General features: G+C 42.3%; 1 protein-coding gene across 1 annotated transcript in view; it reads left to right on the top strand.

Annotated features, from left to right (window-relative positions):
- The window catches only part of SLC22A15 (solute carrier family 22 member 15), a 31,512-nt gene extending 11,581 nt beyond the window's left edge, over positions 1-19,931 (top strand). Inside the window, exons 5-12 of the mRNA XM_066614997.1 lie at positions 3,584-3,713; positions 5,962-6,177; positions 9,039-9,179; positions 11,031-11,116; positions 11,606-11,726; positions 13,585-13,657; positions 14,649-14,837; positions 16,287-19,931. Of these exons, the coding sequence (XP_066471094.1) occupies positions 3,584-3,713; positions 5,962-6,177; positions 9,039-9,179; positions 11,031-11,116; positions 11,606-11,726; positions 13,585-13,657; positions 14,649-14,837; positions 16,287-16,370 (1,040 nt within the window). The 3' untranslated portion in view covers positions 16,371-19,931. The remainder of the gene's footprint in view (positions 1-3,583; positions 3,714-5,961; positions 6,178-9,038; positions 9,180-11,030; positions 11,117-11,605; positions 11,727-13,584; positions 13,658-14,648; positions 14,838-16,286) is intronic.
- Positions 19,932-27,931: the final 8,000 nt, after the last annotated feature.

Raw genomic sequence — 27,931 nt, 5'->3', positions numbered from 1 at the left:
ATAGAATTGGCCTTCTTCACTGCCGCCGCACATTGGGTCGACACTTTCATCGACCTGTCCACCACCACCCCAAGATCTCTCTCCTGATCTGTCACAGACAGCTCAGAACCCATCAGCCTATATCTAAAGTTTTGATTTTTTGCCCCAATGTGCATGACTTTACACTTACTGACATTGAAGCGCATCTGCCATTTTGCTGCCCATTCTGCCAGTCTGGAGAGATCCTTCTGGAGCTCCTCACAATCACTTCTGATCTTTACCACTCGGAAAAGTTTGGTGTCATCTGCAAACTTAGCCACTTCACTGCTCAACCCTGTCTCCAGGTCATTTATGAAGAGGTTGAAAAGCACCGGTCCCAGGACAGATCCTTGGGGCACACCGCTTTTCACCTCTCTCCACTGTGAAAATTGCCCATTGACACCCACTCTCTGCTTCCTGGCCTCCAACCAGTTCTCAATCCACGAGAGGACCTGTCCTCTAATTCCCTGACTGTGGAGTTTTTTCAGTAGCCTTTGGTGAGGGACCGTGTCAAACGCCTTCTGAAAGTCCAGATATATAATGTCCACAGGTTCTCCCGCATCCACATGCCTGTTGACCTTTTCAAAGAATTCTATAAGGTTTGTGAGGCAAGACTTACCCTTACAGAAGCCATGCTGACTCTCCCTCAGCAAGGCCTGTTCGTCTATGTGTTTTGAGATCCTATCTTTGATGAGGCATTCCACCATCTTACCCGGTATGGATGTTAGGGTTTTTTATTTACATCAGATAGTGCCGGCTTCCTGGAGGGGTCCAGGGAGCCTGTGGACCTCTCTGCAGGGCTCCCCAAGCTCTCCAAACAACTGAAAATAGTAAAAAACTATTTTTCCAGTTTTCATCATGGAGCTGGAAGTGGCTGTCTTTCATTATTTTCAGCCATTTAGAAGCTTGGGGAGCCTTGCCCCACAAAAACTTACAGCAGCTCCCAAACTCCTGGATAGTTGGGAACCACTGAGTTAACCAATTGTTGAGCAAGCTAAACCTTCTTTCAGTAGTTGGGTTTACAACCTTGACATTCCAAGGCCAGATGCTTCACTGAGACCTCCAGATATCATCAGTGACTAGCAGTACAGTTACAAAACCCTTTCTTGGTCACTGCAACCCTTCCTTCAAATTTGCAAGTTTTCTACTTTTGTAGTCTTGGGACCAGAGTGTTGTAACATACCGTACTTTGTTTTGGTCTATTCATGAAGGCTTGAACTATAGTGGAATAATTGAGGCTACAGCTACTAGTTGCCAATGTGCTATTATTCCAAGACCTAAAATGTCACTCTTGGATCCAAATCCAAACCAACTTTCCAGCACTGACGTAGCTATACTATGTGGCATAGCTGGAGGCCTCCTCAAGGTAAGGGAATATTTGTTCCCTTACCTCAGAGCTGCTTTGCCCTTACCTTGGTGCTGGAAAGTTGGTTAGGATTGCGCCCTTAATTACATTGTTAGGCCCTGGGGGGTGGGGGCGGGGGCCAAAACTGGCACTGCATCATGTAATCTTAATCTTTTGCCCATGCCATGGTCCCAATCTGGATTGGGATCCTCCTGCAGTTGCTATTTACATACTTCTTTTCGCCCTTATCCTGAGAAAATGCCAAACAATAGTTCTGAACTTGAAGGTCAGTATCTGTTCAGAGCTGATTTCAAATGAAATGAATGAATGAGTGAGTGAATGAATGAATGAATGAATGAAAGCTGTGCAATGATGGATTAAACTTTTAGAAATATCAGCTTGATGGTTTCTGCTAAGAAATAGTCTTGTACCTGGTCCACTTGGGTAAACGTTTTGTCTAGTTCAGTGTTTCTCAAACTGTGAGTTGGGACCCATTAGGTGGGTTGCAAGCCAATTTCAGGTGAGTCCCCATTCATTTCAATATTTTATTTTTAATATGTTAGACTTGATGCTCCCATGGGATGTGACTGCTTTTGGGGAAATGTTACAGACCTGTACTTTTAACAAGCTGCTTTTTATATTCTTTTAACAATGACAGTAAATGGGACTTACTTCTGGGTAAGTTTGGGTAGGATTGCAGCCTAGGATTGTAAAAAAAAAAAATTCCTCCTTGATGACATCACTTCCAGTGGTTCCTGACAGATTCTCATTTTTAAAAGTGAGTCCCGGTGCTAAATGTGTGAGAACCACAGTTTAAATGGCAAAAGTAGCAGAGATTGATGTTCAGGATAAATGATTGTAAGAGAAGGGCCACACCCAGTGGCATAGCTAGGGGGGTGCAAGGGGTAGCAGTTGTACCAGGCAACAAGGTTTAGGGGGGCAACAAGCTGAGCATGACACTAATGTCGAAAATTGTGAAAACCTGGATATGTACGACTAATAGCATCATGTTATATATCATTGGAAAGGTAATTTAATGCAGAATCCAATGAAACAAACATCATTGGAATATCTCTATTCTATCAAAAGTTATAGCCAATTAACCAGAAAATGAAAACACAACTGCCTTATGGAACAGAAAGTGGATTTTTTTTAACTTAAAACTGACGTATGAGACTGATTGTTCTGAGAGCCAATGAGATGTTATTATGATACAGCATGGAATGAATAAGGTGTTAATATGAGTCCGCTTTCATTTCCATGTATCATAATACAGTTACCCTGCTAACTGGGTAAAGAGGCACTTTTTTCCAGTAGTGCTCATCTTATATTTAGTAGGGGGAGAATAACTGTCCCTCTTCAGCTCAGTACAGTATCTCTAACCAATAAGGGCACACTTTTGATTTACTTAATTACATTTTATTTTGTTGTGGGGGGTGGGGCTACAAAATCTTCTTTGGCCCCAGGTTGCAGGTAGATGCATTATGCTGCTGACTGGGGGGTGGCAGCAGAGGAAGTAGGTTGCGAGCTTTTGGGGGGAGGTGGCAGATTTTCCCTCAGTTTTAACTTTTTAAAAAACCCAGTTGTGACATCACTTTCGGATGTGACATCACTTCTGGGGCATCATTTTGATCATTAGCTAGGCCACTGGTCACAAACGTTTATAAACGTTCACAAATGTTTATAAGAAACAGAAAGTTACATGTCTAGTAAATGGATGATCAACATTTTGAGTATATTAATAGTCTGCATTGAAACGACACTATAAATAGGGTTAGCATGTCCTTGCTGTTTTTTTCTCCCCAATCCTTAGTTTTTCCTGAGAATAAACGTGTTGGAGCAAAACATGTTGGGAGTCACCTTGGCATGAAATCGTTTTTGCACCAAATGATTTCCCCTGTCAGCACCTTTTCATGACAAATGGCTACTAGCCTTTAAATATAGGCAGCTGCCCACAATCCTTTTATGATGTAACTGGTATTCAGTATGCTCCAGTGCTGGTTAAATGTGGTGCACAAAAGGCTAGGGCTCTAATTGAAAAGATCTAATTTATCTTGTCTTTTTTCCTGTTAATAGACCCATCATCCAAGCTCTGTCTGTCTTTGCATCTTTGGTCACTTAGTCTTCTCTGTCCATCTATTCTGTTAAAGTGCCTGTATTAGTATTTAGCATTGTTAAATGATCAGTAATACCTTTTATTTTCTGTCTGCCCTATCTTAGGATCAATTGGTGGCCTTTTCTTTGCTGTGGGAATTGCCCAGTATGCTTTGTTAGGCTATCTCATTCGCTCCTGGAGGATGCTAGCAGTTGTGGTTAACCTGGAGGGAATGGTAGTCTTCCTCCTATCTCTGTAAGTTTCTGATCTTGAACTTGTTCTGGTGACATTGAAAAGATGTGGGAATTGCTTGTTACTGGGATAGGATCACTAATTATTGTTCTCTCTTGCACCTTTGACATGCAGTCGTCAGAACTGACCGCAAGACTCAAGATGTGATCTTGGTAGTATATGTCAGTGGTTAGCGCTGCTTCCAGAGTTGTGAAAAGCAGTGTTTCTGTTCACACAACATATCTATCTTGGAAATACTGTCCAGCCAGTTCTCTACCATGTCTAACATTTTTGTTTTTTGTGTCTCTTGCTGCTTTGTCTTTACTCACTTCATGCAAATAGATTCCGATGACCTCTGAGTTAGTTGCTTTGTGTCTCTGTGTTTCATAAGATAAAAACTGCAGGTACCTTAGTAGTTTGCTTTAGCCTGATGAACCACCTTTAGCTGCTACTTAGAGGTAGCTTTTGAAGCTTCCTAAAGCTACATAACTATAAGGCAGAGATGGGATTCTGTGAACATTCACATCAGGTTCTTTTATCTGCAGTGTGAGCTATTTTTGCAACTTAAATAATGTTTGCCATTAGCCATCAGTCATATTCCCTCCCCCTGTGCATCAGATGGGTTGCACATCTGTATGTATGAATGTTTAACTTACCAACAAGGGAGTTGCTCTATGAAAATATGCATCTCAAATCTTCAGCTATTAAGCAGTGTGGAGAAACTGTTTATTATTTATGTGCATATTATCTTTATCTGTACACATGGCACGTTACATAATATAATAGGACAAGTCCCTGCTCCCAGTTAACATGATAATTAGTGTAACTGAGAACAAGGAAGAGTGTTTTTCCATTTACCTTGAAAAAGGGTGTAGCTGTTTTTAAATGCAAATTCAATCTTGGAAAGGCTCCAAGCAGTAATAAAAAATGGTGGTATTGTCAACAAGGTTGAAGCTTTTCTTCTTGGTCAGAGAAGATCAGGCTGTCTTTGGTAAGAACACTGGGCAAACCAGCCTTTCATTGTGCATTGGTGCTGTAAGGTTGTTGGAGCCTTAACTAGTAATGTGTAACCTGTGACAACCATGTGATTCTTAGTGCAAGTTCTGTGCAACCACTGTTGACTTGAAAATACTCACCATGAAAATACTCTCCATTTGATTGAAAATAATAGATGCTGGTGGTAAAATAATCTGGCTAACAAGACGTTGCTCACCTTACTTTAAGGGGGACACTATGGATAGAGGCATCTAAGAGTCTCCAGAAGCCAGTAGCAGCCATTTCTAAATGTAACTAACATTCAAGTCCTTTAGGTACTTCTTTACAGTCCAGACATATATTGGAATAGCAGGCATAACTTCACAGTTTGAAAATCTTTTCAGTCTTGTGGTTGCTGAAAAGTTTGAAAAATTAATGGAAAGAAATACAGTTATTTGTCACTGATCCTATAATATGTTTAATTCCTGTGATTTCTAAGTGAAGATTCCACCGCTCCCTGGGCTAAGCAACTTATTTCAATGTTCACGTACTATAAACCAAATTAAATGCAGGTTTAAACAATTTTACAAGGGCAAAATATTGGAGGGGAAAGGTGAAGAAATTTTTTTTTAAAATGGAAAAGAAATGCATCTAATCCAAATTTTTAATACTTGTGATCAACAGTTTCTGAGCATACTGTAAAAACGCAACAAGTTCACTAACTATTTTAGCACTTGTTATATTAATCACATTATATGCGTGTTTTAATGCAGCTGAAGTGTGTCAGTTTGCAAAGTTATTCCTCTCTTACTTTCATGAGTGGTGATGGTTGAGACAGTTTGCTACCTGAAAGCACTGCATGGTGATATAGAGAGAGGAGAGATATGTTATCTTCAGGCACTAGTAGGAGGTAGTGGAGGCAGGTGGTACCACATAGTGCTGAAAAGTAAGGATGGGAATTTCCCTACCTGCTTGTTTCCTGTGCAGTAGATGTTGGCAGTTTCATCAAGACACTAAGTGTCTCACTGGCTTTCACAAAACTTTTCCAATTGCTGTGTTAGGTTTGTATTGCGCATTCTGAATTTTGGAATATTGTTATAAAACAGTTGCATACGAGTTGTGTGCTGTGTATGTACCTACACAACTGGCCTTGTTTATCCTGTATGAAACAGTAAAGGCTGATGTTGCCTTGTGTAAAACATGGCACACATGTTTGCAATATGTCACACTTGACCAGCAAGACCGGTGTTGAGTTGTAGAGTGACCCTAATACTCACGAACTGTTCTTGTATTTCAGATTCGTTCCTGAATCACCTCGCTGGTTATATTCACAAGGACGACTGAGTGAAGCTGAAGATTCCCTCTATCTCATTGCAAAGAGGAATCGCAAGCCAAAGTGTACCTTTTCACTTCAGCTGCCAGCTGAGAGAAGTCACAAGGAGGCTGGTAGCATTCTGGACCTCTTTCGACACAAGGTCCTTCTGGGACGGACTCTGATCATGATGTTCATCTGGTACGTGCTCTACCTGTCAGACCCAATTTTTGAAAGTGCTACTATGATAGTGTCATTGAGATGGAGACATGTTGCATCTTCAGGCTTGTTCCCTCCCCCCTCCCCCGTTCTTCATTATTACAGACCCTTTATATAAGCAACTTGGGCTTGATTACTTATATCTAATTGTTTTCATCCTAGAGCTACTTAATTAAAAAAACAAAAACTTGGTAATGTTGATTCTTTGAATCCAGGAATCTGAATTAGAGCATTATGATTGCTTTGGGAAACACTAGAGTTACACTGATGTTTTACATAGCATGCATTAAAATGTGGAAGTAACGTCACACATTATGGCTGATGTTGAAAGAACTCTGGTGTAATGGCAGGCAATATTTCCAGTATCCCCTGGGGGCTGGGGATAAGAATAGGCCCTCAGTTAGGCTGTACTTGTTGTAAGAGGCGACTAAACAGCCACTGGGTAGATGGGACTCGTCAGCCTGGGAAGGCAGCTCATCTGAGAGAAGGAAAACTCTGATCCCAAACCTCCACTGCCTTCTGGCTACATCCAGTTATGGAAAAGGCTTCAGGAGTCAACCTCGGGGCAAAATCCGGAGCCGGAGTCCCTGAGGCACTTCATGGCTGAACACAGTCATGTTCTGGCAACTCCTGCGACGCCGTTGGAACCAACCGTATTGGCCTCTGCCTTTCCATTGGACCATTTCAGCGACGTGGAGAGGGGGGATTTGCTGCATGGGTAACAGCCTATCCTCCATACCTACTTTACCCAGGTGTCGCACACTGGAGTGGACACTCTGTTCCAGAACCACCATTCAGAGCGTGACACCATAGTCTTCCGAGACTGAAGGATGCCAACAAGAATTTCCTACAAGAATTGACATGTAGTGCTTCCCTTATTTGTAGCTCTCTTTTTCCACTGTGGCTTTTCAGAGATGCTCAGACCAGATAATGCTATCTTTGACTCGCATAACAATGATGGAACAGGGATATGTTTTTTATGTATGTGTGTTGACTTTTAGAGACTAATCTCTGTCTAAATTTGTTTAAATATCCCAAATGGGCTGTCAATTTAGAGCATAATTGTTTTGTTATGTTATCTCTTTTTATTCTGTGTAGCCAACTTTCCCCCAGGGGCTTGTGCCTGGAAATTCTTTTAAGTTGTTTACAGAGCTTGAATACTTGGCTTATCCTATCATGTAATACAGCAACCATTCTCAACCTTTTTCTGACTACAGCCCCTAAGGAGCTCTTCTCATGTTCCAGGCCCCCCCCCCATCAAACAAGGATACAGTACAAACGGATAAACATAAAATCATTTATTATTGAACTCCAAGTCTGTGGCCCCACAGTTGGGTGAACTGTGACCCCTTTTGGCCAGTGCATATACCAGAGCTCTGAGGAGGCCACATAATTCCCATTGAGAATGGCTAATTAGAGTGTTTGAAAATGGTGTTTGTTTTATTCAGTAGTAAGCCCATTGTGTTCAGTATGACTTGGGCAGTAAACCTACCTTCAGAAACATTTCTATTGATAATACCCCAAAATTTAGGACACTAACAGCCCTCATTTAGTTTGACATCATGCACTGTGCAAGAACCAGACTTCCATGAAGTCAAATTTGTAGAACAAAATCAGTGCAGCTAGAGCCCCAGACTCTGTGTAAAGCTGCTGCAAAATTCATTTGGAGACCTACATATCTAAACACTGCTTGATCAGAAAAAAGCTGCAGGATATTTTTAAGATTTTGGTCTGGAATTTTTATCAGCATAATAGCACAGACAGCAAGTGGTCCCAGATGGCACAACTAAAGTAATTTGGAGAGTATGTTGCATTTGACAGCCTAATATCTACCTGACACAGATATCATTTGGATCATGTTTCTAATGTGTTAAAAGAGGTTTGCTTTTTTTCCAAAATCCTTGGGTAAATGGTCACCATTGTTATGCAGATAACAATGTTATACCACATGTGCAGATGTGGTTCCTGGTGCGTGGACCACAGTTGAGCAAATGTTTGATGTCTGTTGGGGTATGTTTTGGTGGGAAAACATGAGACTCTTGAGGTTAAGTGATCTGCATAGGAAACTGGTCAGAGAGCAGGATAGTGATCTGGATAGGGTCTGGTCAGAGAGCAGCTTTTCCACATTTAAGGTGAGGGGAAAGTGCCACAGAAAAGAGTCACCAGTGAGTGTGGGTATTTGTGCACTTTCCTAGACTATTGCCTGCTCTGGTCTGCTAGTTTTCCGTCTGTGGTTTGGAACAGGGCTCTCCAGACTCAGGCGTGTGGGCCCTATCTGACACCCTACGAAAGCCCTCCGTAGCATGAAAGGCACTTATTGTTCCATTGGGAAGCCTCCGCAAAGCCCCTCCATGTGCCCCCCCCTTTTCACGCCAGCCAGCCAGCCAGCCACTTCTGGGTTCCAACACCCCAGCAGACTGCGCCAGAATTTCTGGCCAGACATGGCTGGCTAGCACAAAGTCTGGGAGTGCACCGAGGGGCTTTGCGGAGGCTTCCCAATGGAACAGTAAGTGCTATCTGCATCGCAGTCTCCACTTTGGAGACTGCTGGTTTAGAGTAACAGGAATCGCCCAATGGTCACAATCTTGTATGACTGGATCAGCATGCCTGACACCCTAAAGGCCTCTGACTAGAAATAGCTTTAGGAAGTGCACTAGATACTGGATACCAGGGTTTAACTGTTCTGTTTGGATCTCTCTCGCATCATGCATTGATTGTGTTGAACTAGGAGTGGAAAAATCCCTGGCCAGTGGGTCCCATCCTTTGACATGCATAATGCAGGGTTATGCTTTCTGAATAGGTGGGAAACTGCATGTTACTTTCCTTTTTTCCCCTTCCTACAGGTTTGTATGCAGCTTGGTATATTATGGTCTTACTCTTAATGTGGGCGATCTGGGCGGCAGCATCTATGCTAACCTGGCCCTTTCTGGGCTAATAGAGATTCCTGCATACCCTCTTTGCATCTACTTGATTAACCAGAAATGGTGAGTGTTGAATGGTAGAGAGACTTTTTCCTTGTCATCAGTAGTCTAGTAATTTTTGTAACAGAGTTCTTTGTTGTTCTGAATACTATGAGTTCCAGCTCTTTTTGGGGGAGGACAGGAAATAATGAGTTCTCTTCATTTTGTGAGGAGCTTGCAGTTTTCTTATTGATCTTAGTGAAGAAGTGAATATTATGATACTCATGGTCTGCAATTAGGGGATGAAGAAGCTCCATTTTGAGCACATGGATTAAGCCAATATGTATTCAGAACTAAGTAACCTTTGAGATAACCTCCTCTCCCTTAGCTCATCCTTCAGTCTCCAACTTTGAAGAGTCTTCCCCAGTCACTGCTATGGTGACTCCCTTGATGTTGTCTTTACCAAAAAATGCTCTGTCTGACAACTGTGCCGTGGACTCCCTGTGTCTGATTGTTGCTCCATTGATCTGAAATGCCATCTTCTGCCATTTCTACCTGTGTCTGAGAGGCAACGGTTTACACTTCCAATTCATTCTTATCATTTACTCTTGCCGCAACGGAGCTATGTACCCTTCTCATCCTCAGCCTTGGCTCACTCATTTACCTCTGATACATCTGTTTATTGTCATGCGGCAGAACACATCTGGAGGAGAGCAAAAGTGTTGGCTGAATTTTTCCACTATAAATTAATTCTTTTCTCTTTCCTGAAAAGAGAAAGAGATCCATTTACTTAGCCAAACAAAACTACTATACCTTTCTGATCCATACCAGTTCTAGAAACTTCCAGTGCCTCCTCTTTACCTTTTGACACTTATTGCTTTCCCCTCTTCTTTGCCACCACATTTGATGCTAGAATTAAAAGTAATTGCTCTGGTCTTTTCCCGCTCTTCCAACTCCCCTTTCTCTTATACCACCCCTCTTTCCCTGGTCTCACTTGAGGAGTTAACAACTTCATCCCCACCATGAACCTCCTTACCCCATCACCTTCAAATGCTGATTGCCATCTTCCTTGCCATTATCTATCCCCTCCCCATATCGGCAACCTCTCTTGCTTCCTCTCTCACATATCCCCCTACTGCTTTCAAACGCTTGTTGATGATGATGAATGAAAAAATAATGGCCATGTAAATCTACAGAAAAAACAAAAATCTTGTGGCATCTTAAATACTAAAAGACTGTGTGTAAGAGTGTTTGTGTGGTATGTAATGTCATACACAGATATTGCAAACAGACTCAAAAGGTGCAAAAGGTCCAGGTGGTTTGTTAAATTTCTATGCAGAGCTCAAGGGTGTACAAGAAAGAACAGTGACCCATTCATAATTGGTAGTAATAGGTGATACTGTAATCTACCTATACTATATTAATTAATAGTAATAGAACAAAACAGATCCCTCACATTGATCAACTGAATAATGAATAAAATAAATATATGAATAAAATTAATGAATGAATCAAATTTGCTGATAAATTTCAGTTTAGCAATTACAGGAATCTCTTTTGTTAAAGAAAACAAAATAGTCCTAGGAATTTGGATCTACCTTACATCTGGCTATCTTCAGGCTGGGTCATAATGTAAGCCAGCTTGGGGAGGCTGCAGTTTAAAACTAACCTCAGTGCTACATAGAACCCTCTGACTTCCAGGCACAATCAGCCTATGAATCTGAATGAGTAAAGCATTGCTGTAGGATACCAATATTTTAGTGTTCCGTCAGTTCTGTGTGTTTGATTTCTAGTTCTGTCTGAAAAGCAGGAGAAAGATGCCACATGCATAAAGAGTGATAGACTTGTTCTACTCAAGCCATGGATTGAGAATAAGTCTTGTTTTTTTCTCTGTGCATCGCTTTTTCATCTTTCTCTTTCTTTTTGGTTCATCAGGTTTGGCCGAAAACGAACACTTGCAGCATTTTTGTCACTAGGAGGATTGGCCTCTCTTATTATCATGTTTCTTCCAGAAAAGAAAGGTAAGCATGTTTTTCCTTTTCCTTTTGGAGAGGTCTGCAGCAGGTGAATTTCTTGTAGTAGTGAATTTCTTATCAGTAGTGAATCTGTCAGGCATGATCACTCCACTACAAAAGCAACCGCTTCAGGCAATTGTATGATTGAATGTTATTTGTTTGCATTTAAAAATTTTGTCACCTGCCTTTCAGTTAAATGATCCCCAAAGTTGCTTACAGAAGCCCTTAGTGTTCCAGCTGGTGGCAGAGGGTCCTTCTCTTCAATTCTGTAATCCCAGGGCAACTGGCAGTTGAATCATAGTGATCTTATGGCAGGGAGCAGGAAAGCAAACTCTTTGCAGCTGCTCCTTCTCTGGTTGATGGATGGGGCCAGACCAGTCTTCCGTTGCCATGGTTTTCTTCCTGAACGGGAAGAAGTGCAACTTCCACCATAAACCCCAAAGGCCCACCTCACATGCTGCATGACCTTTACAAGGATTCTGTTTTCTTCAACAGCCACTGGGGTGTTTGCAATTGTGAACAGCCGCTCGCTGTCTTTGCTGGGGAAACTGACTATCAGTTCAGCATTTAATATTGTTTATATCTACACATCAGAACTTTATCCAACAGTGATCAGGTAAGTCTAGTTGCAGTGGTGATTTCTGTTGTCTGTATATGACTGTCACTTCTCGGGGAAGAGGGGCCCATTAAATTAACATTCATAATCCTCCATTATCAGCGTGAGTTGCACTAAATTTACATGGATATAAGACTTTGTCCATGCAGGGCTCATAGAAGGGAATTTGACTTCTATCTAGTCCAGTGTTTTTCAAACTGTGGGTCGGGCCCCACTAGGTGGCTCACGAGCCAATTTCAGGTGGGTCTCCATTCATTTGAATGTGTACTTTATTTTTAATATATTAGACTTGATGCTACCGTGGTATGTGCATTTGGTGAAATGTTACAGATCTTTACTTTTGACAGGCAACTATGTATTCGCTCTTAACAATGATTGTCAATGGGGATTACTTCTATAAGTATGGATAGGATTGCAGCTTTAGGGTTTTTTGAGGATTTTTTTTTCCAAAAAAACGAATCACCACCTGCTTGGGAGGGTGGTTCTTTATTTTAAATATATATTTTTTAATTTATTCTTATTGTAAACATTTAGTTTACTTAGTTGGTTGATTTGTTTTTGTCATATGGGGATTTTAAACATTTTCCTGCTTGATGATGTCACTTCCAAGTTAATGACATCACTTCCTGTGGGTCCTGATAGATTGCCATTCTAAAAAGTGGGTCCTCATGCTACAAAGTTTGAAAACCATTGGTCTATTCCTAAAATACAGAATGTAAGCATGACAATCCTTGTTTTGCCCAAGGTGCACTGTACGTAGGGAACATGCAGTATGTTGAATCTGCCTGAAATTGAGTGTCATGTGTTAGTGCCTTTTCAAAGCCTTTTCAAAGCCTGTGTTGAAGCAATAGCAAGTGAGCTGTTGCAATTCAAAACGCAATTGGGATGGAGCTATTCTCAAAAAGAACATAGTGAAGGAGTTCTATCAAACATCTTGTTACTTGTGAGAATTACAGTGTAATCTCATGCATGTTTATTCAGAGGTAAGTTCCACTGTATTCAGGGGGTTTATGTCCGGGTACATGTATATAAGATTACAGCCTCAGCATTGTACAGTGCATAGTATGTTGGACTTGGGGGTGACTCGGGTGGCTTTGGACCAGTCTCAGTCTAACCTACCTGACAAAGTGGTTTTGAGGATAAAGCGAGGTAACCCCATATAAATAAATATCTCCTTCATTGCTAGTTGTTGGCAGGAACATAAGATGAGGGGAGGCAGACCCACCCCGTCATAGTCCACAGAAAAGAGTCACAACCTCCCTTGTGATTGTGCACACAGAAATCAGAACACACATACAGTAGGAGGAGTGCATGCACAATCACAAGGGAGGTTGCGACTCTTTTCTGTGGACTACGACAGGGATGGGTCTGCCTTCCCCTGTCTCCCCTCACCGCATGTCCCTGGCAGTTGTACTAGAGCAGTGTTTCTCAATGTTTGTCCCTTGCCATTCCACTTTGCATGGTCCACCTGTTGGAAGTACCACCTGAAGTGACTGATGATGATGTCATTGCCAGTTTCTTCTGGATTGGGAGGCCAGACACAATGCACCAAACCCTAGTAAGAGGCTAGAGCGGATGGGAGGGCTTTTTTGAGCACATGAAAAGCACATGCTGGAGCTCTGCCCACTGAGCACTGCTGGTCTTGGTGCCAGGCAGCAATGGTTTTGGGGTCCCATGTGTACCACCAGACACCACCTCAAGTACCACCAGTAGTACAAGTACCACTGGTTGAGAAACACTGTACTAGGATAATCTTCTCAGCAGATTTGTCCTTTTGGATATAAAAACATATTTTAAAACCTGAGTCAGTTGGGGAAAAAATAATGTACATGCCTCTGTTTCCTTTATTTCTTTATAGGAATGTTGGAATGGGAGCCTGCTCAATGTTCTCCCGAGTTGGTGGGATTATTGCTCCTTTTGTTCCATCGCTGGTTTGTCTCAATTCTTACTTTAGTTCTTCCCTTGACTGAAGTACTTTTTTTTTTTTTTTTTTAAAAGGTGAATTTTCCAACTTTCCAGAGCTGATGCAGCTGCTATGCAGTCCCAAGGTAAGGGAACAAACATTCCTTTACCTTGAAGAGGCCTCCATGACTGCCCTACCATCACAGGATGCAGCGCGTGCCCCGTTGGCGCAGCTGCAACAGTGCTGGAAAGTTAGATAGGGTTGGGTCTTTAATTATGCATGGATCAGCATAATATTGTTTGGAAGGAAAAAGGTGTTGCTGACTTTTTTTAGACATAAGAGTAAAGAGTTGAAGTTGGGAGGAGGAATTGATTATGACTCTCTAGCATTCACTAATCTGTAAAACAGACACTTATGTATAAACATGCTTCAGGTGAAGGAGATAGAATGTGTGGCTTTTGTTTGCTAGTACAGGTTTGAAGAGTTTCTAGAAGGAACCATTTTTTTCTGAGTAACCACAACCAGTGGAAAACTCATAAATATCACAAAGCTTTTATCTGTCTCCAAAGATGACATGCTAAAACGTGGTAGGCATTTTGGATGTTCGTCAGTAGTTCTTATGTTGTGATGTTCTTTTCAAGGGTCGAAACCTCTTTTTTTTTTTGTTGGTGCTCTGTTGTTCTTTGCCTGGTGAGTCTTTAGTCTTTTCCAGGCTAGGGGTGTGTGTTTTGTGAATAAAAGTGATAGTACGAGGTGCCTAAACCTGCAGATGAGCTATCGGTGGATTTGGTTATCTGGAGCTTGATGATAGACTTGCTTAAAAAATAGAGGGTCATTGCATGCCTTAGGTGTCAGACTATTTGTATTTAAAAAACGTCTAAGATGCTTTGCCACTGCAGAACACTGGAAAATAATTGAATGTGCAAAAACATCTTAACCAAGAATTGGGATTAGTATGAAAATGTAATTTTAGCCCATGTTACTGCTCTGTTACTAATACTTGTTCTTAATTTTTACAGAAATCTGTGCAATGGTCTCTGCCATATATTGTGTTTGGAGTGACAGGTCTGTTGTCCGGCCTTCTGAGTTTGTTGTTGCCAGAAACCCTGAATAGCCCATTGCTAGAGACAATATCTGATCTACAAGTTTCCTCATATCGGAGGCTGGGGGATGAAGCCATGTCATTGCAGACACTAGAAGGCTCACAGGTATGTGTGTATTGTAATCCTTTTGAAAACAGCTGTCAAGTTGAATAAGAAATCTTGTCCCATTAGAGTTGTGTCATTAGTGCTGCAATCCTATCCTCACTTACCTGGGAGTAAGCCACATTGGCTATAATGGGCTTACTTCTGGGTAGACATGCATTGGATTGGGCTCTAGGTGTCATAGCCTCTGATTCCTGGGCTCCAAGAAGAGATCAAGTATTTTGTCATGCCTTTTAGAATACTCTTGGGAACTCTTGGCTGAAATTATGGTTGGGTAAATCTGAGCTCTCGTCTGTGCTGAGTCCTCTTTATTTATGAATCTGAGTTATCCCAGGCAGTTGCTGAAAGGCTTTCTTGGCATCCAGGACATATTCATATCAGGTAGGAGGCAGAGTGTACTTGGTTAACTTCTAGGGGAAAAAGAGCTCATAGATCAACTGAAGTGGCAGTGGCAATTGTAGAATCACACAGTTCTTGGGTTGGAGAATTTAACAATTCTTGGACCTATTATCACTGAGGTTGGCGGAGATGGCACATCTCCTTGCTGCCAAGGGGTTCGAATTGGAAGTGTGTACTGCATGACACACACACTTACCCACCCACCCAGCAGGAAGGAGATGCTCCACAAGTGCATAAGGTGGACTGGACTTCTCTGAGTCTAAGCTGAGTGGCTGCAGCCAGCAAGTTTGGTTCTGAACAGTTCGCTATCTAGTAATAGAAGAGGTCCACGTAGCTCTGCTTGCCCTATGCTTCTCCTCCCTGCCAGCAGCCAGGGAAAAGGATGTTGGTACTAACAATGGAGGAAGCATAGATGAGTAGCAGCAGGTTTTACTCCCACCTTATGGGAGCCATCATCATAGTGATATTGGGGAGCGATAACTAAGGAGAAGCCACTGACGCTAGGTAGGTTGAATTCCTACCTTGCTAGGCCAAGTATACGAAAGGATGAACAAGAAGATAGAAAAGAGACTTCAGGAGGGCCCAAATTTGGCGTGGGTGGCATTCTGTCACTTCCCGTGCATTGTGAATGTCACTGGGATCTGTAAGGAGTGGGGGATAATAATAACCCCAGACATGCCAATGAAACACTTACATGCAATCAAAATCAGCAATGTTTATTTCATGTAACTTTGGTCAGGTTGTTTACTTTGTAATAATAGTAGTGACCCTTTTATAGGACTTCAGATTGTTCAAAGCATATGTCCTTCCGGTAATTCCTACCACAACTTTGTAAGTTAGTTTAGTAGAACTGCAGGTTGCCGTGGATGTATTCCAGATGGACTAAGACTGGGCTGCAATAGTTCACTACCTTTTTGTCTTTGGTTTTCCCACCCATATATTAGAGAAAATGCCTTTCAATGACTTGCAAACGGATCAGTTGTGTTTGTGAAGCATCATAGCCAATGTTTGTGGAAGGGTATCTCTGATATCAGAATCTCATTTTTCTTGTAGTCGGACCAAGATAGTTCAGCTGAAAGTGGAAGTGAAGATGAAGAGTTCTATGATGCTGATGAAGAGACACAAATGATTAAGTGATGGATAAAGCAAATGTGTTTTTGAAGTATCTAGTCCAATAAATCTGCACAACAGTGTGCAAGCCAGAAGCAACTGATGAGCAGAAGAAATATGAACAGCACTACTGTGTCTGCTTTTAGGAAAAAAGCAGTACGTTATTCAGAGTTGTTGCAGTTGGATGACTGCGTGTTACCAATAATTGCTCTGGCAGCTGAAGATCATTCCTGATTTTGGTGCAGATCAGAAATTTGCCAGCCACACATGATGAGATGCCAGTTACAAATCCTAAGAATGAACTGTGTGTAGCTGCATGTGTTCACATTTCTTCCTTTGAGGTGGACTTTCCTTTGTTTGTTGGGATTGTCCTAATTGTTAAGCTTGGATTTATTTTTTATCCTGGTGAAACTTGACTGTAGGAAAGCCATTATTGACCATCTGATGGGAACAAACATCTTGAAGTATTGCAAGGTATAACAGTTGTACTGTGAATGTTGTTTGTGCTTGTTCTGTGGAATTTTATTCTAAAGGTGGTACAAAAATAGTATATAAAGGTGGTCTGCAGAACACAGCAATACAGAGAGTGGAGACCACTAATACAGACTGATTGACCTAAAAGGCAGTGAATTCACAGTAATGGTGCACCTATAACTTTAGATTTTTCTAAAGTTCTTATTAATCCTTAATATAAGAGCCCTGATGTTTACCCTACTATCTCCTTACCTTTGAGTATTGTTACTCTATATTTTTTGTGATACCTATATATTGCAGGAGGTAGTTTCATTGGAATGGCAATGCTTAGTCTGCTGTAGCTTAACTTTGTCTTTACAAAAAAGGGCGGAGTAGCAGATTCTTGCCAATGAGGTTGAAGGAAAGCATAAGTAATCAAACCATTCATATTTGCTTGCTGCTTTGTTTGTGGTTGAAGGATTACAGTCTTTTGTTTACACAGAATGTTTTTTTTCTTCCAAAAGTGTGTGACTGTGTGCATAGCAGCACACAATCTTTTGTCCCTCTTAGAAGGAAAGGGGATACTTAGAATGGAGGGATTTGAGTAACACAACCTATATGGTATAGTCTTACCCCATGCTTCCCAGTGAAGTGGATATATACTTGCATGTATTTGTTCAACATACTCACTTTCTTCTCCTGTGTGGGAGAGAAGAAATTTGACACCAGAGATGGGAGCCCCTGAAAACTTTTCCAGCACTCAAGATGGCAATGCAAGAAAGAATGGTCATGCAGAATATGCCCATTTTAAAAAGCTCTTCTAGCTTATAAACTGACTGCATTTATTGGGTCCACTGTTACTGGAGTTGGACTTCAGTCTGGTTTTGTCGCATATGCTGCACTGGACTTGACTTACTGTGTAGGCATTGGATACTTGAGTTAAGCCATGTTTTGAACATGTGAAAAGATAGCTAGTTACTCTGCTGGTGAATAACTTCTAGATCAGCATCTGTTGATAGTTTAGGTACTGGCCTCTTCCACCTGTGATAGTTGCTTCATGGCTTGTACAAGTCAGTAGGACTGTTGATGCTGCACCTCCACTGTAGATGCTTGCCTGCATTTCCAAAGTTCTACAAGGCCAATTAATGTGTCTGGGTTAAAGCAGACTTTTATTCATGCTGGATTTATTTATGGACCAATCTTCACAGGACCAATGCTTTTGAGGTCATTTTAAGTGTTGAGGCTTTGAAAACAAGTCTTCTACTACAGCTGCAACTCAGCATTTTGTTTCTAATGGTATTTATATTCACAAACAAGGATATAATAGATGGTCAATTCACGTTTGTCAGTTATTGCAGAGAATCCAGGTATGTTTCTTCTTTGCTTTGTGTGCAGGAAAATCGCATTTTCCCTAGCCGTTGCAAAGGCAACAATTTTCTTTGTGCTCAGACTTGGTCTCAGTTGTGGGAGCTGGGCTGAGGTTGGGCACCAAATGACTACTTACTGGGAACATTCCTCTGCCAGCCCACCCACCCCACATAATTCTGAACACTAGCATTTTTATTTTTCTTGAATTTTGTGTATAGTTCTGCTATATCCCTCCACCCTGTGCTAAAATATAAATGTGCGCTGGAAGGGGAAGGAACAGGAGATTCTCAGTGCACAATTTTCTCCTCTCGTTCTCCCTCACTGAAAACTTTCAGCCATGTCTCTGTGGCAGATGGGGCTTCTAATTCAAAAGCCTGAAAGATGCAGGAAGGAAAGGGGGACTAAAGAAAACTGCTCTTGGAAGAGCAGATCTAATGAACATTGTGCCCTTAAAAAGGAGGAACAGGTCAGCTGAGGTAGGGGAGGCAGCTCTGAAACTGCAGATCCTAAAAGCCTTCAGTAAATCATTCTTTTCCTCCTCTTCCTGAACCCAGCCAGTTTGTAAGAGGTGCTTTGAGTATACACAGTTTTAGTGTTACAGTCTGATCCTGGAACGTAATCCTCATGTAAAACAAGGAGCAACTGTACTCTGTTATTATGTGAGTATAGGGGAGAAGCACTTGGGACCTTGCTTACTGATCAAGTTAAACCAAATAGTTGGATGCATTATTACAGAGTCATTAAAAAAAAAATCTATGAGAGGCTTCTTGGGAACTTCTGCTCTTTCACTAGCTAGCCTTCAGTCTAGAAAAGGCTAGTCCTTAAACTAGTTCACCTGTGCCTTGTCATATCCTACTTCTGCTGAGACTCTGGCGTTCCAGGAGAAGCATCCCATTTGTTGTTCCCCTAGGCCTTTGGCTTTGCTAGCTGATTTTATCCCCAAGGTGTCTTCTAACTGCCGTGATCTTACGTGTGTTTTATTTTAAGATTTGTGACTTTGTATATGTTGAACAACTTTATAAGCTCTGATGATAGAGGCAAGGTGTTTCCAGTGCTTGAATTTATAGTTCTGCCGTGGGTTGAGATGGACACTGAAAAGCTGCTATTGAGTCCCATTGAATTGTGTTGACACTTATTTTTAAAAAAACAACCCTCTAATGTCAGCTGTCTCAGCATCTGGTACTATACTTGTGTGTGTCACCCCTAATCAAGGCACTTTTTGAAGAAATGGAAGACCTGATTTTCATCATAAGCACTTTCATGTCCCTTAAATGACTGGTTGCTTTAACGACCGTTCCTAGCCAAAGAAGTGAAAGTAGCAGTTTAGAAGACTGTACAGCATTTCTTGTATGTGGAAATTTGATGTATATATTAGTGAATGGTTGGCAAATCTGAAGCAAGTTGTAGGCCTGGCTCTTGAGGGGAAGATTAAACTATTGAAAATGTCTTTCCAGGATTGAATCTAATGGGTCTGATGTGTTGGCATGTCCAGCCTTTGGCTAAAAGGCAAAACTCATTTAGGGGATCACTTGCTGCTAAGGAAACATCAATCACATGCTACTTCTAGTTTTCAGATTGCTTTTGGTCAGATGTTATTTTCGTGTTGGGGTGTGTTTTACTGTTTTAACTTTTTATTAAAATTGAAAGATGTATCCAAAAGGTTTGTGTTGAAGCAATTTTAAGAAACTTGGTGCATAAAATACTCTGAGTTTCGGGTGTTCTGTCACTTTAACGTTAATACACTTTTTTTTTTAAAAAAAGTGTGACTCTAAGGAATGGTGGGACATAGTTCTGGGGTTTGAACTGTGTTTAGAGCTAGTTCACAAGAAACATACATTGTAGGATGTGAGGCCTCCCTGTGGGGGAGGGGAGGGCCCGCCCGGCCTTTCCAAGGGGGACCCCTTGTGGAAGCCTCAGACTCGTTCCCCACAAGAAGGGGGGGTTGCGTCACCCGGTTCCCTTTCTTTGGGTTGGCAGCATTCGTTAGTCAGGAGCAGGGGCTGCTAGTAGCAGATCCTCCTGCCTGCTCTCCTAACTCCCAACTGCCTTGTCATCCCTGGCCTCCAGGTTTATGTAGGGCAGACCCCTCCCCTTTGGCCCCTCCCCTTCCCTCACAGGGATGGTATAAAAAGGGCCTGTCTCTGGGCCTGCCCTTCCCTGGGCTTACCACAACTCCTCCCCTTCCTCTCTCTGTTTCCCTCCCACCTCCTCTCACCTGGAGTTGCCAGGGTTGTTCCTGAGAGGGCTGGGAAGGCTGCTGCCTCTGCTCAGGTCCAGAAGCCTCCTCCCTGGGTAAGCTGGGGACTCGGGGGAGGAGGGGAACCCCGACACAGGCCTTTTTGGAAACAAGACTAGTAGTTCAGCCTGTTACATGGGAGAGCTTTTGGCACCTAGAAACCATGCCAGTGATGAATGGATTTGGTTTCTAGTATTGTCTCTAAAGAGAATAGTATGGCGGTCACCTGAAGCCTTTCCTATCTCTGCTACAATTGCATGATGGAGTAATCTGACACCACAATGGGTGGCAGTAACATTCCCGGCTTCACAGATGTTAAATCTGGGGTGTGGAAATGTTTGATGTAGTGACCTCAAACATTACCACTCAAAGTGACCACAATTGTGGATGCTGGTGAGCGCTTCCTGTACTTGAACTGACTTTGAATAGCGATCATGTCACAAGAGGCAGTTTTGAAGCCATCCTCAAGAAACATTTAAGGAGTTCTTCTGAAAAGGGCATTTTAATAGCACAACTTCATATGAAGAAGGAGTTATAATAATGACAAATCAGGTGCATACTCATCTGCTATTGTCCACATGGCCCCATTATGTCATCCTGCTCTCTTGGGTCTTTCCCCTACATCCTTGCTTAATACTAAGGAATTTCTATGGCAGTGATTATGGTCCAGCTCACAGAATATGGCCTCCAGTAGCAGGAATGTGCCAGAGACACCTTCACCGGACTCGTGTCAAGACCCAAGTGCCCTCTTTGACTTGACTCCTGCACAAGTCATAATGGGTGGCCATTGGGACTCATCCAGAGCCCTTTACTGACTTTTTTGACTTAAGTCACAAGTGTTTTTGATACATGTGTGAGGTTTGGCTCCACAGAAAAAACGGAAGTGCTGGTGGGCTGTGTGTGTGAGGTTTAACAACACAAAAATGCACCCAGGAAGTATGTGATGTCCCCCCACAACCAGCAGCCATCACTCCAAATGTGGAAGTGAGTTGCAATGATGAGGAATGTGCCTGACATTCCCGCCTACTTAGTTTCAGATTCGGAGGTATGTGCAGGCTGGAAGCATCCCATTTTCATTCACTCTAGGAGCCACCTCCCCTCACTGCCCCATCTCCTTCTCCCCCTCCCTAGGCTTCTGAAAGCCATTTTTTCCTATGGCCAACCAACCCCCTCCCCCCCAAAGAAAAAAAAATCAGACAACTCATCCTTGGTCCAATGGATAGTTCCTTCCTTGGGAGATGAACAAGAGAGGCCAGTCCTGCCTCCCTCCCCCGTGAGCTGTCTAGACCTGTGTTCCTCCTCCCCTTGCCTCTTGCTCAATTCAGCTACTCAAAACTAAACCTTCCTCCTCCGCTCACCACTTCCCCCAGTCCCTGCATCCTGGCTGAACCTATCCTGCTGCACGTAGCAGTCAATGCCAACTTCCAGATCGCCATAGGAGGTCTTTCGTGTGGTGCAGAAGCAACAAAAAGTAAGCAAGCACACCCAGATACTGATGGACTCAAGTCTGCACATGTGGGGACTCATTTCCAGATCAGTGGCCCAAAACTTAAGCCATTTCTGCCCAATGTTGCATATATGCAACAGGGACCAAATGTGTACAGCTGTGGGCTGGGCAAATATGGGTTAAGAGACATGTGACTCGAATTACACATGAGTCATGCAAACATCGAGTCATGTTTTAGCATCTCAGGCTTGAGTCAATTCTTGAGTTCCCATCCCTGTCTAATAGACCTCTGGCCTTCATGAATTTGTTCAATCCCTGTTTAAAACTATGCAGGTTACTGGCAAGCACCACATCTTCTGGCAGTTATTTCCATATGCTAATTATATGCCATGTGAAGAATTACCGCCTTTAGTCTGGGCTAAATTTCCTGCCAGTCAGTTTCATTCATGATCCCTAGTTTATAGTATTATGAGAGGGGGGAAGAAAAATCTCTCTATTCACCCTCTCCACACAATGCACAGCTGGAACTTGCAAATCACCCCATCACCTTTTTTCAAGCTAAAACACCCCAAACTTCATAGCCTTTCCTTGTTAGGAAGTGCATGTAATAAACAGTCTTTAAATAGCTGTCTTGGTAGATATTCCTCTAAGAGTTAAATTTATGGGATCATATTTAGTCTGCATCTGTTTCATCTCTCTGGAGTTTGCCATACTGTATTTAAAAGCTCCAAATGTTAACATGAGAAATGTTTGGCTCATGTTTGGTTAACATGAGAAATGAGAAAGTGTGGCTCACTCAGGCTACCATCCTATATGCACTTTCTTGGGGTAGCCCTGTTGAAAACAGTAGGACTCACTTCGGAGTAGACATGCATAGAATTGCACTGTGTCTGCAAAAATTTTAGGTAGAAAGTGTTTTCTGTGACATTTTGTATGATATTGCACATCTGAGTCAATACATTTAGGGCCACTTTCCTAGAAAATTAAACTTCCAAACAAAGAGGTGACATCTGAGGTCAACCTGGACAACATACATGGCTAATCTGACCTCTGAACCATCACAGGGGTGGCAGTGATAGTACCCAATGTACTACTGAGTAGCAAAAGGGGGTGCTTTTGGGGGCAGGCCCAATGCAGACCTTGCCCCATGACCCCCAGCACCTGGTGCCAGCACTTCCAATGAAAGAAGCATGCTCAGAACTGCAGCTGAAGAGTTTCTGACGCTTGCCTGCCTTGGGCAAGACATTGCCAATGTAAAGCTGTAAAACTGCCTTTTAATTTGTACAGTTTGTAGAATGTATGGTTGAATAACTCTGTGCCTTTTCCTCTCCCCTCCTTTCAAAAACCTCTCAATAAAAGACAAGGTCATCTGCATTGCTGCCTGCTGAGTCTTAATGCTGATTTATCCATTTGCCTGCAACACGTAAAAGGAGTGATTTTCCTGAACAGCAAATATTTATACCCGCCCAGGAATGACAAGGTGAAAAGTGGTTGTATTTGGAACGGCATTATCCCAGAAGGGGAAACTAGACCTGTCAGTGTGAATCAATACCTTTCCTTAGATATGTTGTAAGTGGCTGCTAACATCCTGGAGCTCAGAGACTGGAGAATCGACTCACATCAGGCTCTTGTGTTGAGGGGAAAGGGGTGGATGAATACTGACGGACTAGCAACGCGTTCGAAATGATAACTTGGAGCTTGCTAGTATGCTTTGGTACTTATCTCCTCATGTTCCATGTAATATTTAACTGCAGGATTTCTAAAAACCCTAAGCCTTGTTTAATCACTGTAAGAATATCAATGTGGTTACATTTTAACATAGCATTAAAAAGACACAACTTTTACCTAAAGCTCTTGCAGCACAAGTGTCGCCTTCCACTCTCTTTGCTAGGGCCTTCTTGCAGGCATTCTCTGCTGCAGTGATTCTTGCACATTCTTTAGAATGAGAATCTGTCAGGACCCACTGGAAGTAATGTCATGACCGGAAGTGACATCAACAAGCAGGAATATTTTTCCCAATCTGAGGCTGTAATCCTACCCACACTTATCCAGGAGTAAGTTCCATTTACTACAATTGTTAAAAGAATGTACATAGTAGTTTGTTAAGAGTACATGTCTGAAATATTTCCCCAAATGCAGTCACATACCATGGTAGCATCAAGTCTAATATATTAAAAATAAAATATTGAAATGAATGGGGATCCACCTGAAATTGGCTTGCGACCCACCTAGTGGGTCCCGACTCACAGTCTGAGAAATACTGCTCTGCAGTATCCAGCCAAGTATATCAATATATACAGTACTGTAATATGCATATGTGCAAAAGGCATATGTGATCTATATATCATACTATGTCAGATGTGTAACTTAGGACTCCACCATCTTCTTCCAGTTTATAAAGCATTGAATGCATCTATTATGTAACAGAGATTATCAAACCAATTATATGTCAGATGGTTATCTTATGTCAAATGTACATAGATGCAAAGACCCATAATGCATCTCTGCCTATTTGTCTTTTCTTCTTCTTGGTATCTTTGTTTCAAACTGGATTATCCTATATGAGGGTCAACTGTTCAGGGTTGGCCAGGTCAGGTGCTTGCTGAGCAACTCCAACCTACTGACCCTCTGAAGCCTTCCAGTGCAGCAGGCAACAGCAGTGTGAGTTGCTCAACTGCTTGATTTGTGTCATTGCTACCTCCTCTTGCCCTTCTCATTGGGCTTCCTCAGAGGCCCCCACAATGACTTCCTCAGAGGGCTCTCTGTCCATTTGCTGAGGGCAGGAGAAGACCACTGGACACTCCTCTCCCAGTGCTTTAAATGTTGAGGGTGATCAATCCTTCCCTCCCTTCTTGACCTGGACAGCTACTCTGATGGGGTGTCAAGGTTGGGTTAGAATAAAATCTGCAAACCCCCCCCCCCCAAAAAAAATTAATTAAACCCATCTAGTTAAAATATAATCCCTCTAGTTACCTACTTCTGGGGTCCCAAGGATCCCAGTCCCTGTACTTACTAGCGAGTAATGTGCCTTCCACAAAGAAACCACTAGTTCCAATGGCAGATCTGACAAAGCACACCCAAGCATCCCTGTGTTTGGTGTTAATAAACCTTGGTTTGTTTATGTCACTGATTGGATGAGAGAAAAACCACCTGACTGCCTCATCCATCCCCTTTAGTTAGGCAGATTGGTCTGGCTGGCTAATTGCTGGGCATATCACTACTTCAGAGGCTTGGGTAGGAGCTATTGTCTGGGGGAAGCCCAGAGAAGACCAATATTTATCCAGTCACATAACTGTTTGGAATGCTGTTTTCAAAGGACAAAGACCACAGCAGGACAACCTCCTAGGCTACACAAAAGCTTCCAGGGGATTAGAAGCGTCCAAAACAAAAATAGATTACGAATTGGGGGACAGGACAGGACAGAGAATTCACCACAAAAATGTAATTTTATTCCCACAATGTAATTTTATCAAAGAACTCAGGGCTACTTAAACACACAAATATGAGGGTCGCCCAGAAAGTAATGCACCACATTTTTTTTCTCAGCCTACAGTAATGGTATGAATACGAAACTTTAGATATACATTATTTGAATTTTCAGGAGTGCGCACACAAATTTTTGGTTTCTTCAGACAGATAGCGTAGTTGCAGCCGTGTTTCAAAATGGCGTCTGTAAGTGATTTACGTTACAAGCAGCGTGTCGTCATTGAATTTCTCACTGCAGAGAAAGAAACTGTTGGGAACATTCACAAACGTTTGTGTACAGTTTATGGAGAATCTGCAGTCGACAGAAGTACGGTTAGTCGCTGGGCGCAGAGGGTGAGGCCATTAGAAGGCGGTTCGGCAGAGCTCCAAGATTTGCAGCGTTCAGGGCGGCCATCCATGGCTGTCACACCTGACAAGACGCAGCTTGCTGATGTGCTCATTCGTGAGGACCGACGCATAATGACTAGGCAGTTGGCGCTGAAGCTGGCAATCAGCAAAGGAAGTGTGGATGCAATCATCCGTGCTCTTGATTACTCAAAAGTGTGTGCACGATGGGTTCCGCGCTGTCTTACGGTGGACCACAAATCTCTCAGAAAAAACATTTCTTCCGAGTTGCTGAAACGTTTTGAAGATGAGGGGGAAGCGTTCTTGTCCAGGATTGTGACAGGTGATGAAACCTGGGTTCACCATTTTGAGTCCGAAACAAAACGACAGTCGATGGAATGGCGTCTTCCTCAATCTCCACAGAAGAAAAAATTCAAAGCAACTGCTTCCGCCGGTAAGGTCATGATCACTGTGTTTTGGGACTGTGAGGGCGTCATGCTCATTGATGTGATGCCAAGAGGCAGCACCATTAATTCTGAAGCTTATGTGAAGACATTAACCAAACTCAAGAAGCGCTTCCAGCGACTTCGGCGCCATAACAACCCAGGTGAATGTTTGATTCAACATGATAACGCTCGGCCTCACACAAGTTTGAGGACTTCGGAACACATCGCTAAACAGGGTTGGACTGTGTTATCCCATCCACCCTACAGCCCTGACCTAGCTCCCTCAGACTTCCACTTGTTTGGGCCATTAAAGGATGCCATTCGCGGAAGACATTTTGAGGATGATGAAGAGGTGATTTGCACAGTGCAGAAATGGCTTCGTGACCAGAACAAGGAGTGGTACCGACAGGACATACATGCCCTTGTGTCTCGCTGGAGGAAGGCCATAGAACTGGACGGAGATTACGTGGAAAAATAGGGAGTGTAGAAGAAACATCATTCTTTCTTGTGTGTAAGTTTCATTGTGTTCAATAAATAATTGTTGAAGAAAAAAAATGTGGTGCATTACTTTCTGGGCGACCCTCGTATATGCAGCAATAATTGTGGTTAAATCGCACAGCTACAGCAACTCCCTTTCCTCAGTGTGACACTATATTAAAAAAAAAAGTTTAAAACTCCAATTATTCAGCCATTTTAAATTAGCTTTTTAAACAATTGGTTAAATTACTCCTCTCACGAGGAAGATTTTTCCATGCCATATTCCATAGGAATCAGACAAACTCGTGCCTGTATAATTAGTTTATACAAAATGTTTCATAATATGAGTTTTAAACTGAAAAAAGGAATCTGGTCTGTCAACAACAGAAGGAAAAAAAAGACGTTTAACTGCACAGTAATGGTCATTATGTTTTGAACTCTATGATACTGATGTTTTACATTTACTGGACCAAAGCTAGTTCTTATACATAGATAATGCATTATTTCACAGAAGAAGAAGAAATTCTTCCTATGATGGCCAATTCTCCAAGCGTTGTTTTATATTTTCTGATCGTTGTCCTGCCCAAGCTGGGCTCTGAGACTGATGCCTGCCTGTAGGAAGAACAATTTGGGGAGAAGACCATTTGCAAGGGACATTTTGGCATGTGTGGGGATAGTTTACCGTCTTATACTCACAGTTCTCAAAGGCAAAGCCTGCAGCTCACCCCTGCATTCATGCTAACTAGCAAGCTCATGTTTAGGAGACGTTATTTGTCAGTGTTAATGACAAACCTGCTGAATACATGGTATTATTTCAAGAGTGTGGTTCATGCTTTTTAGCAGGGATTTATTTCCTGTTAAATAACGGAAGCAGTAAGAGCCAAGTCCTTGCTCACAACTGCATAATTTTTGCAACCCAGCAGGTTACAACACAGCACACAGGGGACTTGATACATTTAGGGCGCAATCCTAACCCCTTATGTCAGTGCTTTCCAGCACTGACATAAGGGCAATGCAGCTCTGAGGTAAGGGAACAAACATTCCCTTACTTTGAGGAGGCCTCTGTGAGTGACACCCAACTGCAGAATGCAGCACATGTCCCATTGGCACGGCTATGCCAGTACTGGGAAGCACTGACCTAAGGGGTTAGGATTGACCCTTAGTTTGCAGTGAAAATCACCCTATTGGAGAAAAGCAGTTACATCATTTTTCTGAACTTTGGAATTTATTTTGTAGTTTTATAAATTCTTCTCACAAATGTACCAATAACCATTTCAAACACTGATAACCTGTAAGATATATTTATTTTTTTCCTGACTGCCTGGGACTTGAAAAAGAGAGGGCCTGTCAG

The sequence above is a fragment of the Tiliqua scincoides genome, chromosome 2 (assembly GCF_035046505.1).
Source record: "Tiliqua scincoides isolate rTilSci1 chromosome 2, rTilSci1.hap2, whole genome shotgun sequence".
Taxonomy (NCBI): domain Eukaryota; kingdom Metazoa; phylum Chordata; class Lepidosauria; order Squamata; family Scincidae; genus Tiliqua; species Tiliqua scincoides.
This window is presented reverse-complemented; position numbering and strand designations above follow the sequence as displayed.